The 16,817-nt window shown below is 38.4% G+C and overlaps 1 protein-coding gene across 22 annotated transcripts in view; it reads right to left on the reverse strand.

The window, feature by feature from the left end:
- The window catches only part of RIMS2 (regulating synaptic membrane exocytosis 2), a 482,918-nt gene that overhangs the window by 67,904 nt on the left and 398,197 nt on the right, over positions 1–16,817 (reverse strand). For 21 of the 22 annotated variants that reach the window (XM_068932860.1, XM_068932863.1, XM_068932862.1 and 18 more), the window contains one exon: positions 12,205–12,377. The exons of the other annotated variant lie outside the window; for it this stretch is intronic. In XM_068932860.1, the coding sequence (XP_068788961.1) occupies positions 12,205–12,377 (173 nt within the window). The remainder of the gene's footprint in view (positions 1–12,204; positions 12,378–16,817) is intronic. 22 annotated transcript variants of the gene reach the window in all.

Raw genomic sequence — 16,817 nt, forward strand, 5'->3', positions numbered from 1 at the left:
ATTTTGTTATATATATTTACTAATCAGAGAAATCATGTGTGCACATCTGAAAATAAAAATAACCTAGTACTTCTACAATAAGGAAGTAACTGTTTTAAAGGTCTCTCACAAAGTAGAAGCACCTCACCAGTTACAGTACATAGGTTGACATAAACTGGATCTTTCCTACTCATTTATATATCCAGCTCTGGATATTGCTGTCCATTTTATTTCACAAAACAACAGCTGTATAGCTTTTTCTGTATTATGCCTAGAATGATAGGCATCTTTGACAGAAAAAAAATCTTACAATTGTTCATGGCCATGCTGTGGGGTTACTTATCAAACATTGCTACAACAAATGAGAGATGAAGGAGAAACATTTTAAAAGACAACTGTTTCTAAAAAGCTAGCAGTTGAATTTTTCACAGAGCTTCAGAGGTTCTTAATAAAAAATCTTGCTGTTTCAGAAAGAATAATAGGCCATTGGTTTTACTCAGAAATACAATTTATAGCAAGTTTTTTATTTAAATTAAATTAAAATTACAGGTCAACAAAAATATTACATTCATGTTTATCTACTGTTGACAGACTTTCAAGTTTTCCTTCATAGAGTTACCGAAAAGCTTCATTACCTTAAGAGATATGCATCTATGCAGAAATCCCTTCCTTTGCTATAGTGAACTAAAGCAAACATTTAATATATATATGACTTCAAAAGAAGCCTAGAAAGAATGACAGCTAAAGCACAAAAATCTTCTATTAGTCAGTTCTCATTTTAGCTTGATATACGTTTGTAAAACATAAGCAGTTTATTTGAGCTCTGAAAGCTTGGCAATAGGGAAACAGAATCCTAAATAAAGACAGATTCAGTTGTAGAATATTATCCAGAATTTGTGAGTTTAGAAAGTTGAGCATTTTCTTTAACCCACCCTGGCAAAAAAACACCTGCCTTCTTAATAGCAGGTTAACAATAGGCTTGCTGAATTAGAACTGACAGTGAGCAATCTGACTGAGTGCCTCTTACAGAAATGCACCTTGCGTGTATTTAATTTGAAGGTTAGAATGCTGTGTGCTTATTTGAACATATTCCTGAATTACAGTCTTCCAATAGAGAAAAGTCAGAGAGGGAGCATTCTGCTTTACGTATTAATGATGCTGACTAAATCACAAAATACAACTATACTGCAAGCTTGCTTAATGTTGGCCAGATTTATTCCCTGCAGAATTTAAAAGAGCTCTTTGAAATGAAAAGCAAGCCGTGAACAGATAGAGTAAACCTTAAATCTGCCATGTGCCCCAGACCTAAAACTACCAGAGACATAATATAAAATCAAGTCTGGAAAATGAGAAAAATTTGAAAGTTGAAGGTATACACTCTCAAAAATATTTGGAGATCAGAGAAATCACATATTGCCTCAGGGCATAAAGAACCATGGTTTGGTATCTTTATTTGCTATACTGAAATTACTTAAAAGGAAGATTTTTTGTTTAGCAAACATTGACAGCTAAAAGGCTTCTGAAGACAATCATGCAGGAACTTGATAGCCAGCACTACTGAGACTACATTAAGGGGAAAAATCACATAATAGACAGAGAAAAACCAGATGTCCGAAAAGGGCTTTGACTAATTCAACTGTTGTAATCAATATGGATTTCACTATAGCTGCATCTATACGTCACTCATCAAAGACTGGATTGCTTTGATTAGTAGTGTACAAAGTGGATCTGCTCAGGCCCCTTGTCTTTTGTACTGCTAATGTGTGGGGGGTCTAAAGAATAAAGGAACAGTGACATTTCCTCCATTCCTTGTAAATACAGGTTGCTTGAGAACGCTAAAAAAATCAGGGTCAGAATAGACACTGCTAACATCTCACAAAATCATACTTTCTCTTTGAATTGATCTTCTGGGACCAAGAGCTAAATGGACACAGGCAAGAGATCTGAAGCCATAATTACCTCAACCAAAGAGACATTATCTGGGACATCATGATCTCGCCTGCCTGACTTCTGTCACTTTGACAAAATGACTTTGAGTCACCTGGGCCGCTGGGGGGAATTAGAAAGGCATACAGGAGACTAAAGACCATCATAAAAAGAAAGCGTTGTGAGGAAATTTGGCTTCCAACTTTCTGAACTCACGTTTGCAGACTTGGTTTTCCAGCCTGGAGAGAACAGAGCTCCCTCCTAAGGAACTATCGGGTCTATATGCATCTTTGGAGCACCCGTTCAGTGTTGTTTACCGTGGGCTGTCATAGAAGTATGCCTGTGGGAAGAGCTGGGCTTGCAGTGGTCACCCAAGCCCACAAGCTCTTTACTCACTAGTAGGGGCCACATGATGAAACATCTCCCTGCTTGTGTAGGTAGTGCTTTACAGACACGCTCCCCGCTAGCTTTTGCTGCTGCAGCTTCTCAAGATGAGTAAGAGAACCGTGAAGGCACAGTGAGAGTACTGAACTCCAGAAAGTTCAAGTAACTTTGGTCAAATAACTTCAAAATCAAACAGATGGTCAATGGCACACCCCTGGAGCATCATCTTACAATGTGCATTAAGTAAGTAAAAATAAGGCTGGCACTGGGCCCTTGACCTTTAGTTAAAATATCATACTTGCCAGATGGATCTGGCAATATATCTTTCACAGCTGTAGGGAAATGAGGATGAGAGATTTTTCTCTCTGAGAAAGAGAGGCTTCAAAGGTCCTTTTCTGACACCTACTCTTATTCAATTTTGATTTTTCTTGTACTGCCAACACAACTAGGATGTCCAAATTCAGACAAACTCAAAAAGTTTTTAACGCTTCTGTGGCTTGACATCACTTCTCAACTCATTGTGCCTTTGAGTGCTATTTTGATCGATGTCTGCCATAAATACCCTTTTTTGTCAGAAATACATTTCTGACTGGATGAACAGTTCTCTTAAAAAACAAATAGCAAGTAGCTTACAAGGATTTCTCTTATTTGACTGAGGCTTCTATAATACAATTTTCCTTAAGTATAGACCAGAAAAGCCTGAAATCACCACTGCCTGTATCAGTGTCAAAGATGGTTTCACTGAGTGACCATGATAAGAGGTCTCTGTCATGAATCAGAACTCCCAGACCCAGGACAGCCTTCCCAGTGCCCTCCATGCCTGCTATACATGGTCTGGTGCTCTTTGTCTTAAAGAAGAGTAAAAAAATCACTGCTTTGTTGAACAACTGAAATCTTGAAAGTCTTGCTCGTTCATTTCCCTAGGCTTTACATGGTTTGCAGTTTTGTGAAGACGTTCAGTTCTATATGGCTTACAGTCTTTTGCCTTTGTGCAACTGGTGCCAGTGACAGCTTTGACAATTACTGGCAATTAATAGACTTCAGTACTGAGGATACCAAGTTTAGCCCTAGTGGTCTTGAATTTCTAGGGATAAAGGGCTGTTAAAACTGCAAATATTTTAGGACAGATGGACCATCTCAAGGAATTCTGAGTAACCTTCTCAAAAGTCTCTAGCTTTGATTTAAATACCATTTTGAAAAATGGGAGCCTAATGCATAGATGTTATCATATTACTAACAAAAAATACCAACAATGTATCTATATTTGGACAAAACCAGTACCTATATTTTAGAAATATCTTTATGAAGTAACAAGAAGGAAATTTATAGTTGTTTCTTACATAATCTTATTTACTATTTTTAAGGAAGTACATTCAGAGGAATCACCAAAGGAACTAAATTAGTTTTACAGTCTTTTCACTTTTCTATTCAAAAATAACACTCAGATTAAACTCTTCGGAATAGTGAAAACATATAGCACTGCGATGGAACCATAGAATCACAGATGTGAGAGAAAGAAAAGCCTAAAGAAAGCTTTTCTGATTCAATTCATTGCGTTTATAAGTTTTCTCCCCACACTTAGTTCTTGCTATTGCTATTCCATTTCATGGACCTGTTGTGCTGAATCTTGCCCAATTACAGAGAAAAAAAGCTTGTCCACTGAGGAACATACAACTTAAATAAGTTTTAAAAAGAGAGGCTTTAGGCTTTAGAAATTGAGCTTTTTAAACACACTTAGAAGTGCAAAAACCAATAATTTAATAATTATATTTCCATCCAGCCACATTTTAATTTTTCACCCTCATCTCTACTTTTTGCATGTCTCCAAGGCTTTCCATTTGCTTTTTTTTTTAACGACTGGTACATGGTTTTTAAATAACCTTCAGTAAGAGGAGTACACATCAGTGTTTTCCGGACCACAGGTTACAGCTAATACTCAGTAGAGGTGGAAGCGCGGGAGTTTCATAGAAAGGGAAGCAATTGCAAAAGATACTGTGTGGCTGTCAAAGAAAAAACGTCCAAGAGTTCCGTGCTGGGCACCATACAACAAAACTACAGACTGTTCCAAACGAGGTAGTCTCACTGTCCACCTGTTAATAACGTGCACTTCCAAACTGATTACTTCATTATTTCTCAGTGGATAAAAGTAAGTTTAGTAGCTGATTCTATACATCATTTGTGCTAACTCGTAAGGTTCCCTAATGGGTTTGATAGAATGCGACGAATATCTTAGAATCAGGTGGCTTCGTTAGACTTCTTCAATGATTGGTATTCTGCTCCTGGGACAGATTTCACAAAGCATATATGAATTAATATAATTCTTTTCCAAACCAATGATAGATTGATATCCTTTTCCATAATACTTCTTCAGAAATCACAGAAAGTTTTCTCCTGTATGTTATTTGTGTAAGTGCAAAAAAACACTGGCCAAATTATTGGCTGAATGTGTTGCTGCAGACACAGCTGCTACTACAGCTCTTGAAGATTTGCCTCAATGTGGAATACTTAAATAAGTTAACGAACTTACAGTAAAATGCAAGGCTTTTGATCTATGCTTTAAATGGGGTAAGAATTTGTCACGAACTGCTCACGAACCTCTTTACAAAGCCCAATAAAACTAATGAAATCTTACTGAAAACAGCACTTAGCTTTAACTACTTTGATTTCAGATCCACAAACTGGTAATAGTAAACAACTCTCTGCTTATCTAATTAGAAGTGCACAGAACAGTTATGCTGAGGGTACACAAAATAAAGCTGATGCTTTTTTTATTCAACCATTCATCCCGCATCCCTTCGCCAGCTGCCTGAATAAAGTGATCTGTATTTGAAAAGAGCTGGTGAACACTGTACCTGCAACCTGTAATTCTGATCCCATGAACGGCAAAGTCATTCTGTTATGAGGTTGAAGAACTTACTACACCAATACCTTGGGTTGAGAGCTAGGGGAAATTGTAGGCTGACGTCCTTGAAAAATTACATCAACATTCATGTTAAACAGCTATACTCAAGTTCTCTCTCTTATCATGGCAGAAAAAAAATTGGGTGAACCTTAATAGCTTAAGGGGTGCCTGTTACGGCAGTGGTGGCGTCCCAGCACCTCTTGCCATTTCAGCTGAGGCCCACGCTGGGACTTGTCCCACCTCACCCCAAGCTGGGAGCAAGCTCAGTCACAGGAAGGGAAGGGTGCAATGGGAGGCTGGCAGCTGGGGATACACTGCTGCTGCCATTGTCATTCCACCTGCCTGTAGCCTGCTTTTGCTTACTTAGGAGAGGCTCCTGAGTGTTTAGCACAGCCTGAATTTCTTGTTCTAATGATGGTAGTGTGTTTCTGTCCACGCTGTTTCCCAAAATACCTAGGGAATGGCCAGGGATTTACCAGTCTGCATACACTGTGTTGAAGTGTCTGGCCTGTTTGTGCATGGTTTAAGTGACCTGCAGAAGCACAAATCCAGCACTTCTAGGAAGATATTGCTGGATTTATCAAGTGCACGGTCTGCCTGTACTGCTCTTTTGCAAAAGGACTGATCACACAACGGGGAAAGAGCCCCCACTACAGTTTCCTCTACAAATGTATGTCCTATTTTGCTAGGAAGGTTAGGCACCATTAAGGTGTTTCATCCATTAGTGCAGTTGGAGTAACCACTATAATTACTCTGAAATAGCTTTAAGAAACCAAACAACATATGCACACTGAAAATAGATTCCTAATGCTTGCTATCTTTTGCACAGTTTTAGATATTTTTACCAGAACTGAAATTTTCACAGAACGTTCCTGGCCTCCACCACTACAGGGGAGCTTGCACAGACTGAACGGATCTGCTTTTTCATCCAGCTTTGCAAAACACTGTATTTAACTGATAATAGCTGCAATCAGTGTGGAAGCCACATAAACACTGAAATACTGAGATTACAATATAAAGCAAATCTAAGAAACAAATGCTCATCAGGAGCATCAGGAATCAGTTTCAAAACCTATATAATTAAATTCTCTAAATATTTTCAACTGAATCACACACAAAAAAGAAAGGGAAGTGAGCTTGATTTGAATCTTTACAGACCACAAAGGAAATGACATGGAGAGCATTAAGAACCATCAGGAAGAGAACAATCTTTTTATCTGAACAAATCCATTGCCTAAAACTGTTCTCCACTCTGCTTCTTGTGCCATGGAGTGCTTCTGAAGAATTACATCCCAGCTGATTTTTCCTGCTACAAATTCATTCTCTCCTTCTTCAGTTCTGTCATCTTCCTAGTTAATCAATTCTATTTCTCCTTCTTTTAGCTTTCACTTCTCTTTTTCACACAGAATTGCACTGATTTCTTCCAAAATATAGCAAAATACATGATCTGTTTTTCTCTTGTACTATCTATGTATTTTCCCCTTTACAGTTTTCTCCTCCTTCTCCCCTGTCATGGACATAGAAATGTCTCATTGGGTCTCTTCCTTAGCTGCCTCATTTGCCTAAGTGACTACATGCTGTCTTCTGATTTCCTTTGCTCTCATCTCTCACACTTTCCTTACTCACATGTCTAGCCACCTGGCCACCACTGGTTCTTTCCCCAGATAACAGAAACACACTTTGACATATCCCTTTAAAAAGTAAAACAGATCCTCTGTTCTTGCCCTCACCAGCTCTGCAACTATTGCCACATCTCCTTTCTCCTTTCTTGCATTAATTGAACACATTGAATAACTCAGTGCTGAGTTTCTGTTTTCCAATTCCACTTCAGTTTCCAAACTTTCACCTTTTGCATTCAGCTGAAACTGCTTCTGCTGAAGTCTTTAATGATCTCCTAAGATTTTGAAAGCACACGTTCTCTCCTTTGTCTTGCTATAATTAACATGCTCTTTCTGAAATTTTGTCTTCCCTCAGCTTCCATAGTGCATCCTCTCTTGAACTTCCTCTAATCATTCATTCAACACATCTCTAGTAGATTCTCATTTTCTGCCCTGTGAGGGTCCTACAGGGTTGATATCATCGGTATCCCTGAAACCAACATACCTTCAGCAACAGTACATCAAAATATTATCCCTTCTGCACTAATAGTTCACAGAACTCCCTCTTCTCTCCCCTCCAGTCTTCTGGCTACATGGCAACCTTTCTTTGGCACCTCCCTGTGAATCACCAATTTCAGCTCAGTACTGCTGACCTCCATTTTTCCCTCCAAGACCTCTCCTCTGCTTCTTCTCCCAGTGATGTGGGACATGCAAATTGTTCGTGGCTGTTACATGGGTAGGACTTTTAACTCAGGCTTTACATTAGGTCCACAAACTTATGTCTTGCACAAAGTTTCTATTTCACATCTAACCTCTCTGTCCATCCATGCACCTAAATGTTTTGTTCACTTTCTCATCATTTCATATGCCAGTTATCATAGTGCTTTTCTCCAGCCCTAACAGAATCACAGAATCACAGAATCACAGAATCACAGAATCGTTTAGGTTGGAAGGGACCTCTGGAGATCATCTAGTCCAACCTCCCTGCTCAAGCAGGGTCCTCTAGAGCACAACCTACCTAACCTATCCCCATTCAGAATACTGTAGGAAAGATAAATTTCATAGCCTTTCAATTGTATCTCAGTACAAAGATATCATTTTTCTTTACCCCGTTGAACATACGTTGCTTGTCTTTATTTTCTAGTGCTGTAATCACTGCTCCTTATCACATTTATCTTTTCTCATTTAGCTCCTGCTCCTGATCAGGCTTGCCCTATCATTCACTTATTGTATTTTCTAATCATGTTTTCTCCCCAATGTTTCAAATGCTTGAAAAGAGCTCTTCAGAAGCATTCAGAAAGCTATCTTATTTTCCTTCCTCAAGTTTCCCCTTCGTACTCTTCATTGTCAAGATGCCCTCAAGCCTTTATTGTAACTATCTCCTGTCATGTGGAGCATCATTTAATTCTCCCACATTCCCTCCTCTGGAGCAATGTTATCTCACTATTTGGACTGTTCGTGTTTGGAAAAGAGGTTCTATTTTTTTATGTATTTGAGCACTGTCCGAGACAGTGAAACCCAGGTTCATGACTACAGTTGCTATATATTGATATGATATCACAAAACTATCATGATTTTCAGAATTAATATATTGGACTGATATTTAGGAAAACGTTAAGAAAGGTTAAGATTTAGATCAGTCTGATATAGACTTCTTGCAATAAAAATTATGAATGCTCACACATTAGGTCTAAGAGGGTTCCTCTTGTCCCTAATATCATCAGGGAATTATTTAGCTAACAGATTAAAAGTACGTTGAATAAGAAATAATATCTTCCAGTCAAGCAAAATACTTAGCAGCATTGTCACAAAACAACTGTACGTAAGGAATCCTTAAAACTTATATCAGGAAAGCCTGATCCATGCTTTTAGCTGCGCATCAACTATATGCCAATTTTTAGTTTTACAACGTTTAATGAATGCAAAATCTGACTCTACAGCTATTTCTGCCAAGAAGATTTATCAACTTTTTGTGCTCCAGTACTCCAAAAGTTAATGCAGTGTATTCACTAATTTCATTAAGACTTCAGTAAAAACTGCAGGTGTATATGCAGCTGAGCACATATATGAAGTTTTATAAGGGCTAATAAAATAATCATTTTATGTAATAAATACTAAAAAGACCAACTTCTAAGGAAAATCTGGGCATCTTAAAAGTTACAGAACATGCCATCAGAAGGAACTGGATTAACATCCATTCTTACGACTTATTCTACCTTCTGTTTTGTCTACCCCTTACACAAGTCATGATGACAGGATTACTACTAATCTTCAAGGGGAATTACTTCAGTATGCTAATGATACACAACTATGGATATATGTATCTCCGTCTGTGTCCTTTTCAGCTTGCTTCCTAGGAGATTGCTAGGAGTCTTCAGCTAGGAGACTGCTTAGAAAATACTGAAAATATGAGCACTTACTGCACTATGGGAAAGGAAGGTGGATACAGAGTAACTTTTCTTTTTATTCACAACTTTTATACCAAAAGTGGGCAAAGCAGGCAAGGGACAGATTTTTCATGGCAGGGGCAGAAATTTTATACAAAGTCACTGCAAAAGAGCCACTAAGTAATATCTTGTTTCTCTAGCAAGTAGGGACTCCTGACTTCCTTTATTCCTGTAGGCAGAGAGCAGCTAAAAAGCAGAAGGGTAAACTGGAAGGGGGAGTAAGAAGTTGCATCTTAAGGAGGACTTTAGTTTCTATAAGGGGTAACATTTTTGACTGAAGACTAACCTGAGTGAATGCTGGAAACCAGAAATAGGTCCTGCTTTTTGAGAGGCAGGACTTCCAGATCCCATGAAACTGGGAACTTATTGGGATCCTGGAGAGAAAAGAGTCTTCAAAACATCCTTTCCCGCAGTACCCTTTAAAAGTTCCTGGAGCAAGTATGCAAGGCAATCTTAAAGACAGCTCTTTATAAACCGCTGGCTTCCTGAATTCTAAAATGCACTCACATGAGTGCAGGAATGACAACAACAATATACAGAAGTGGTAGTACGACTATATTGGCCCATGCTGCCCCAACCTGAACACCACACATTTTGACTCTTTTTTTTTCCTACCACTCTGAGAACTGCTTTAAGAATTCCCTTTTCTCCTTCTCACTGCAGGTGAACTGGTTTTTGTATCTCCATTTAGAAAGAACGTGTGTGTGTGTGTGTGTGTGTGTGTGTGTGTGTGTGTCTTAGTATATGTACAGGCATGTACACACATATGTATGTAGCAAGGGAAGAAAGTGGAATGCAGTCTCTGATACAGTAGAGTGCTCTGTGCTTACCCTAGTATATATTAGCACAGTTTCATAGGCATAAGTTATCTATAGGTAGTCTAACATTAGAAGCTTAAAAGAAAATAAATTTTTCCAGGTTTTTTTCCTATTCTTACATGGTGAAAAGAGGTTCAAGAATATTCAGCAAATCTCAAACTCACTTGTTTCTAGTAAAAAAGAATACTGTATTTCTCATAATGCGAATTACATGGATTTTGCAATACAAAATGTCATACATTAACAATAAAAGTCATGGTTCAAAAGGAATTGTGGTAAAAGTGTAAATCTAGAATATTAGCTGATAAAATCAGAGCCAATTGTGCTGAAATGTTTCTGGACACAATACAGCAGCAGAGGTACATAACCCTTCCACAATACAGCAACCCACAATATTATTCACATTGTAGAAAAAAAAAAAAAACTTTGCTTATCCATGTAAATTGTCACTCAATATGCACATTTATCAGCCTACACAAAGAGGATTAAAACAATTCAACTCCTCTTATTTAGTACTGCCACACATGAAGAGTACAGATGGCTTTGATATTGATGACGTATCACTTAACAAAAGATTTCTTCCCTGAAATAACAATTCAAACAGGGAATATTAAGAGGTATCTTACAATTTCTATTGTTTATATAGTCAAACCCAAACGCCATTCTAAACCAATCTAAAAAATAACATGCTGTAGTTGCATGCATAATAATGAGTAAAGTGTGCTGCATTATTTAGTACGCAGAACAAGTTCACTGCACTTGGAGTGAGACTTGTTTAAACATAAAAGTATCATGGTTGAAGGTAGAAGAGGCTGCAGAGAACATAGGCAGCAAGCTAGGCAAAGGGAAAAAAAGGGAAGACAAGTAGGGTCCAGGTACAGGAGGAAAAGGAATAGCTCTGCAAAAACAGAAATATATTTTACCTGACATCCTCTTTCCCTTCCTCAGCTTGGTCCTCTTGGGTCTTTTCCTCATGCCCTGATCCTTTGATTTCCTTCTTATCACAGTTCTCTGTCACCTCTTGCCCTTCCCCTTTTTCATTAATTGCTTGCTCCTTCACTTTTTCCTCCTCCTCTTTTTCCTCCTCCTCAGGAAATATCTCATCTTGTTCATCCCCTTCCAGCCCTCCCTCTTTTTTTTCCTCTATATCCCTTGTCCTTCTGAAGTCAATACAAATTGAACAAGGCATGCAAAAGGAAAAAAGAAAAGAACAAAGTAAAGTTAGGGTCAGAGAGAAGAGCATGCATGAACTCATATGAAAGAATATGTAAAAGAAAACAAACTAAAAGACAGAAGTAGTCATAAGTTAAAGCATGCTGGCTGAATCTCCAGCCTACACTAGAAAAGCTTTAAATTAGGACAGACTTTTAAGACCCTCTTTGAATAAGAGTTGCATGGCAATACATCCCATACAAAATCATACATAACCGTAAGATAAATATAATGTGGTCCTCACAGTGCTCATATAAACAGAGAAATGTTTAAATCATTTTTCAAAATCATCATTTCTCTTGAGAGGACAAATTTCTGAGCATTAATAATTTGATCTGATATCAAATTTTTCTGAGAGATGCAGGTGTGTTACATCTTCCAAGAAAAAGTATCTTTCATTTATTCTGAACCCAAGGTGCCTCTGAGTGCACGCAGGGTGCAGGCAAAGGAGATGGAGCATTTTGCTCACAGATGCTCCGCAGACATCTTGTTGAAGATTAATTCACAGTGGATATATATCTGTATCTGTTTAAATATTAAATAAGACTCCTGCAAAAGTACAACAGCTCTAGTTTAAAAAGTCAGTTAGAGATGTCTCTCGCCTCGTTGACAAGAAATTGCAAGTTAAATGGGCCTTTTAGCCATATTAAGTATTTTACAAAACTGTTTTCAGAAAATGTAAATCAAAGTGCATCTAGTGCCTGCTGACAGCAGACGTTTTTTATCCTAGTCCATGCTAGTATAACTCAAGATGACGAACTTTGCTAAAAACAAACAGCATAAAGAATTCAAAAAGCATTAGATGCAGAACACACTCAAATCAGTATTCTGAAAATTTTCCGCAGATTTCAATTTAGGCAAAACACTCATTTCAAACACAGATATTGAAAATTGTTCAGTTACTTAAGTTAGGCAGCCATGGCTGGCGTTAAGCTCACCTTATTTTCTTGTTTCCTCTTGGTCGCTCTGATTGGACGGACATGTAGCTTGTGCTGCTGAAGCGCGAAGCACTGCTTGTCCTTGACACAGCTGAGACATCACTGACATCGCTGTCTGAAGACTTATTGGAAACATTGTCTGAGCCTCGCTGAGGATCCCGTCCTGACCGATACTATAAGAGCAGAGAGACAAAGATTCAGATGCTGTCAGTGACACTACCACAAATCAGCTTTGGAATCAGTCTCCAATGATATCTCAACTGCCTGTATCACCGGACTGCCTGGCATTTTTATAATGAAGTTTTTAACTGACATGGAATACAGATTATTTATTATGGTTCATAGTAGTTTTACTCTGCTGCTATCCGGTTGAAGTTATTAGCGCCAGACTTTGATCCACAGAGCAACTTGTACAAAACTTCCAGCTCTTCCAAAGGTTTCACAAGCCTTAGCAAAGACATATAAACCACTGTAGAGTATTTCCTACCACAGCTATTTCACCAGTGCACAAAAGCAAAGCAGGGAGACTTAGTGACCTGCCCAAGATTGCTGCGTTAGTTAGAGAAAAATGGAACAGGAGACAGAATTTGCTTCAAGCTATCTACAAAATAAGTGTCTCTCTGGGGGCCTATCCTATTTACAAGAACTGACAAACGTTAACACTTTAAAAAAAAAGTAAACAGATAGATGAGGTTATCGAATCAAAAGAGGAAGTGATGTTGTAGCGGTGCAAACAAAGCCACCTCTTGCTGAACTGTTGGGCTGGGAAGTCTGAAAGGCCCCAGCAATGAAGGGACAGGATTTAGAGAGAATTTCTACTGACAATATACAAATGCCTCATCTGTTTAAAGATGCCAACAGTACTCTGGCTTGTTGACAGCATACTCCAAACACTGAATTGGCAGGTGACTGGCGATCAGAGATAAGCCTATACAACAAAAAGCACTGTTGTGCAGAGGTATCCAAGTTAGAGCTGAACAAAATATTATGGCTATACTATTCTTGTTATTTAAGTCAGCTTTGTGTTTACAAAGTCGGTTTAGCCTTAAGTTCAGCCTTATACTACCAAGACTAGGAAGTACAGCCTAGCACACTGGGCTACTACCAGGCACTATAGCAAGGTAGTAGCAAGAGCTCCCTTCAGGCCAGTGTCTCAGTATTTGCTTAGGCTCTCACTTAAGTTTTGCATGTCATGCAGAACCTCATGCTGCCATGGCTGCACTACCACTGGTCCCCAATAGAGCTAATGTATAGCTAAATCATATGTGCTTGTATGAGCAGTTGTCATACATATAGTGGCTAGTGACCTCAGTGCAGACGTGGGGTTAACACTGCAGACCTAATGTGGCTATACTATAGGGAAATAAGATAGACTGTAGTTTCAGATGTAAATCATTGATGGAATTGTTAATTAAATTCCAATTAGAGGATAGATAATTACTTGTGGTAATTCACAGAATAACAGATCTCAACCTGCAGATCCCACACCGAGCTTGTCATGCAGCCAGTGAAAAGGAAGCTTCTCAATGAAACACATCCAAGTGACAGGAAGCAGCAAACCACCCCACTCCTACAAAGTCCATCTAACAGATCGTTCCTACAGCACACAGGAAGTCTCAAAAACCTCTGGTTTTGTCAGTTTTATTTCAACACCAGTAAGCTAATCCCATTTCTTAAAAATACATTTGGGGTAGAAATGTATGACATCTATCAAATCAGACCTTTTCCTAAATAAAATAGCCTTATTGTATTTTTATTTTAAAAACAACTAGCACAGTAGTAATAATCTACTGCTGTACAGTGAGGATAAGGAATTACAAAAGTAACAATAGCAACTTCAGAGTAAGTAATACCTGAACTATCAGGGGAGAAAGAGACCATTACCTGCTGTCTTTTTTCTCTGTCATAGCTAAGAGTATTTCCCACCAAGTATTCGAGATTGGGCCAGATGATAAATAAATATTATTTGATCCTTATTATTTCAGGATACTTCAGATTTGGAATGAAGAATGTTTTAGAGGAAGTTACGTGATCCTTTAATTAAATACAAATGTCTTAACGTAAAATATTTCTTTTTAAAAGTCTCACTAAGTATTTGTATGTTTTCTTAATTGCACTCCCAGCATCTCTTAACTGCCTACCAAAATAACACCTAGAACCTGAAACTAAATTGTCTGTCTTTTTTTGGACAAAGCTCAAATACTTCAAACTCATCCATAAAGTCTGATCTAAATGGCTGTTCTGTTCTTACATCAATTATTTCCATCCCCTACCTTTTTGACCATATCTGACTTTATTTTAAGATATACATTATAACTGTAAGTATATTGTGTGTAGCGTTTCAGTGACTACAACACAGAAGATGAAACATAGTGTTTGTCTGACAGAAACCATGCCGGTATTTTAGTTTTACAGTTGTTTCTGAAATTGCAGATCAATATAAGGCAGTTTTCAAAGTGCTCCTTTGCCCTCTGCCTCAAAGTAAAATGCCACTTCCATTGTATGAGTACTGATTTTTAAAAAGTATCCCATTTCCCGTATCGAGTATCTCATATCACACAGCTTGACTGCAAAACATTTTGCACAATTTTGCACAATTTTGCATTCTTTGTGCAAACCTTTTTTTCATTTTCTGTGAGGCTAAAGACGTCCAAAGGCATTATATCATGCATCACATTCCTTGTTCTTCTTCCTCCAAATTTCACGGATTTTTTTTTTAAGTTACCAACGGCATAACAAGATAACAATTACACTGAAAAGGTCCTTATTTATCCAGTGCCATCCTCCTATTCTATCTGAAAGACTGCTGCCATTTCCTCTCCCTGTCCACAGCTGTCCTTCACATCCTCTTCTGTCAGACCCAACATTGGCTGTGTTACAATTACTGCAGGGTACTTGTGGTCCCCCAGGGTGGATCCTAGCTGTATGTTTGCATCCGTTCTGAGTGAAAAACCTCTCTGTATACTCTGATTTCCTTCAGAAGAAAACGTAGATACGGAGGCAGCAAGGGAGCCTCCTCTGCACCCACAGCTTCCCTGGTTTGGACAATCAGGAGGTCAACACTGCGGTGAAGTGTACCCACGTACAATACAGGTTGATTAAACTCTGCCTTTTTTTTTTTTTTTTTTTGCTCTCCCTTCTAATACAACAACGTCTGCAAACATTCTGACCCCTTTGTGAACTGCCGTTATATGGCTGACAGGCTATATGAAACCACAGCTGCTCTGATACTTATTTCTCAGAAGAAATTGTATTGGAATTTCTAATTCAAAGAGAGTTTTTAAGTGTTTTGTATTACTTTAATCTATTGTTACTAGTCTTCCATCTTGGATTATACAGTCATGCTGTTGTCCAGGCAATTGGAATCACCAGGGATTTCCAACTGCCTTTCTGTTTTATTAACATTTTTTCTTTTTTATGGTCTACTCATCAGATTTTATTTGCTAGCATTTACATAGGAGCAATTAAATCCGGTCAATGCTTCAATTAATCAAAATGTTGGGAAGATGGTTTCAGACTATTGTTCATTGTCCTACCCCAATAAGATTAAGGAACCATTCTAGACTTTTTCAATACTTCCTTTCCAAGCTGACAAAAGCTTTTGAGCAGCCAGAGTACAGCAATTGTATGAAATTTTCTGTAATTTCAATTGGAGCTTCTGGTTCAAGTTTGCAACCTCATAAGGCACTGTGAATCTTAGTTACCATACAGCATTTGAATGAATGTTATTAGATTGTTTAATTGTGTTTGAATCTTTTCCTAAAGGTGCCCAATAGAGTATGCCATTAAAAATAAAACTGAATACTTACAAATACTTACAACAACAACATCACATTTACATAAAGCAAAAGATTTTAAGTCTCTACATATACAAATATGTAGAGAGAACATTTGTTTGTTTATATACTGCATAAAAACTGAAGATGAAGATGACAAGCTGCCCTGCAACTAATTCATAGTTAGCCATCTCAATAATCATCGGTTTCGTCTGTCCGTCTTGTCAGGTTACCTCAAGGCAACTGAGGCTCTGCTAGCCTGGTCAGCTTCTGCCAGCCCTGCTTTGGCAGTCAGCTACAATCACACGGCACCTATCAGTTTCTTCAGAGATTTAAGGTCTGACCAGGGAGTTTAATTTCCCCACTACTCTCGTATAAGGTATACAAAAAACTCAACAGTTGCCTTAGACTTGCCTGAATGGAGCTGGAACCAGCTCTAGCTCGAACCCATTCTTGATCGCTTATCCTGACTTCTGCTTTGTAGTCCTGGGTGTTACACTTTCCTCCTCCTTTTTATTCTAAATTCTTGGATCCTGCTTTCCTAGCCCTGGATTTTGCTTCTGACCAGTCCTTTTGGCATTGCTCCAATCCTGTCCTCCCTTCAGCCGGCTGCTAGTTTGCATTATGCACCCATTGGTTTCCTGACCACCGGCCCGATTGTGCCTCTCTCAGTACAGTACTCTTGTCTTGCAGTAGCATAAAAGAGAGAGCTACATATAGCGTAGTTATTTCTAAGCATTGTGGTGCCTGAGTCAGTAAGTCCAGCTGGGTATAAATTAGTGCCTGGGAAGGCACCTGGCTATCATCCCCTGTACTCCCACTACCTCATTCAACATC

The sequence above is a fragment of the Struthio camelus genome, chromosome 2 (genome assembly GCF_040807025.1).
Source record: "Struthio camelus isolate bStrCam1 chromosome 2, bStrCam1.hap1, whole genome shotgun sequence".
NCBI lineage: Eukaryota > Metazoa > Chordata > Aves > Struthioniformes > Struthionidae > Struthio > Struthio camelus.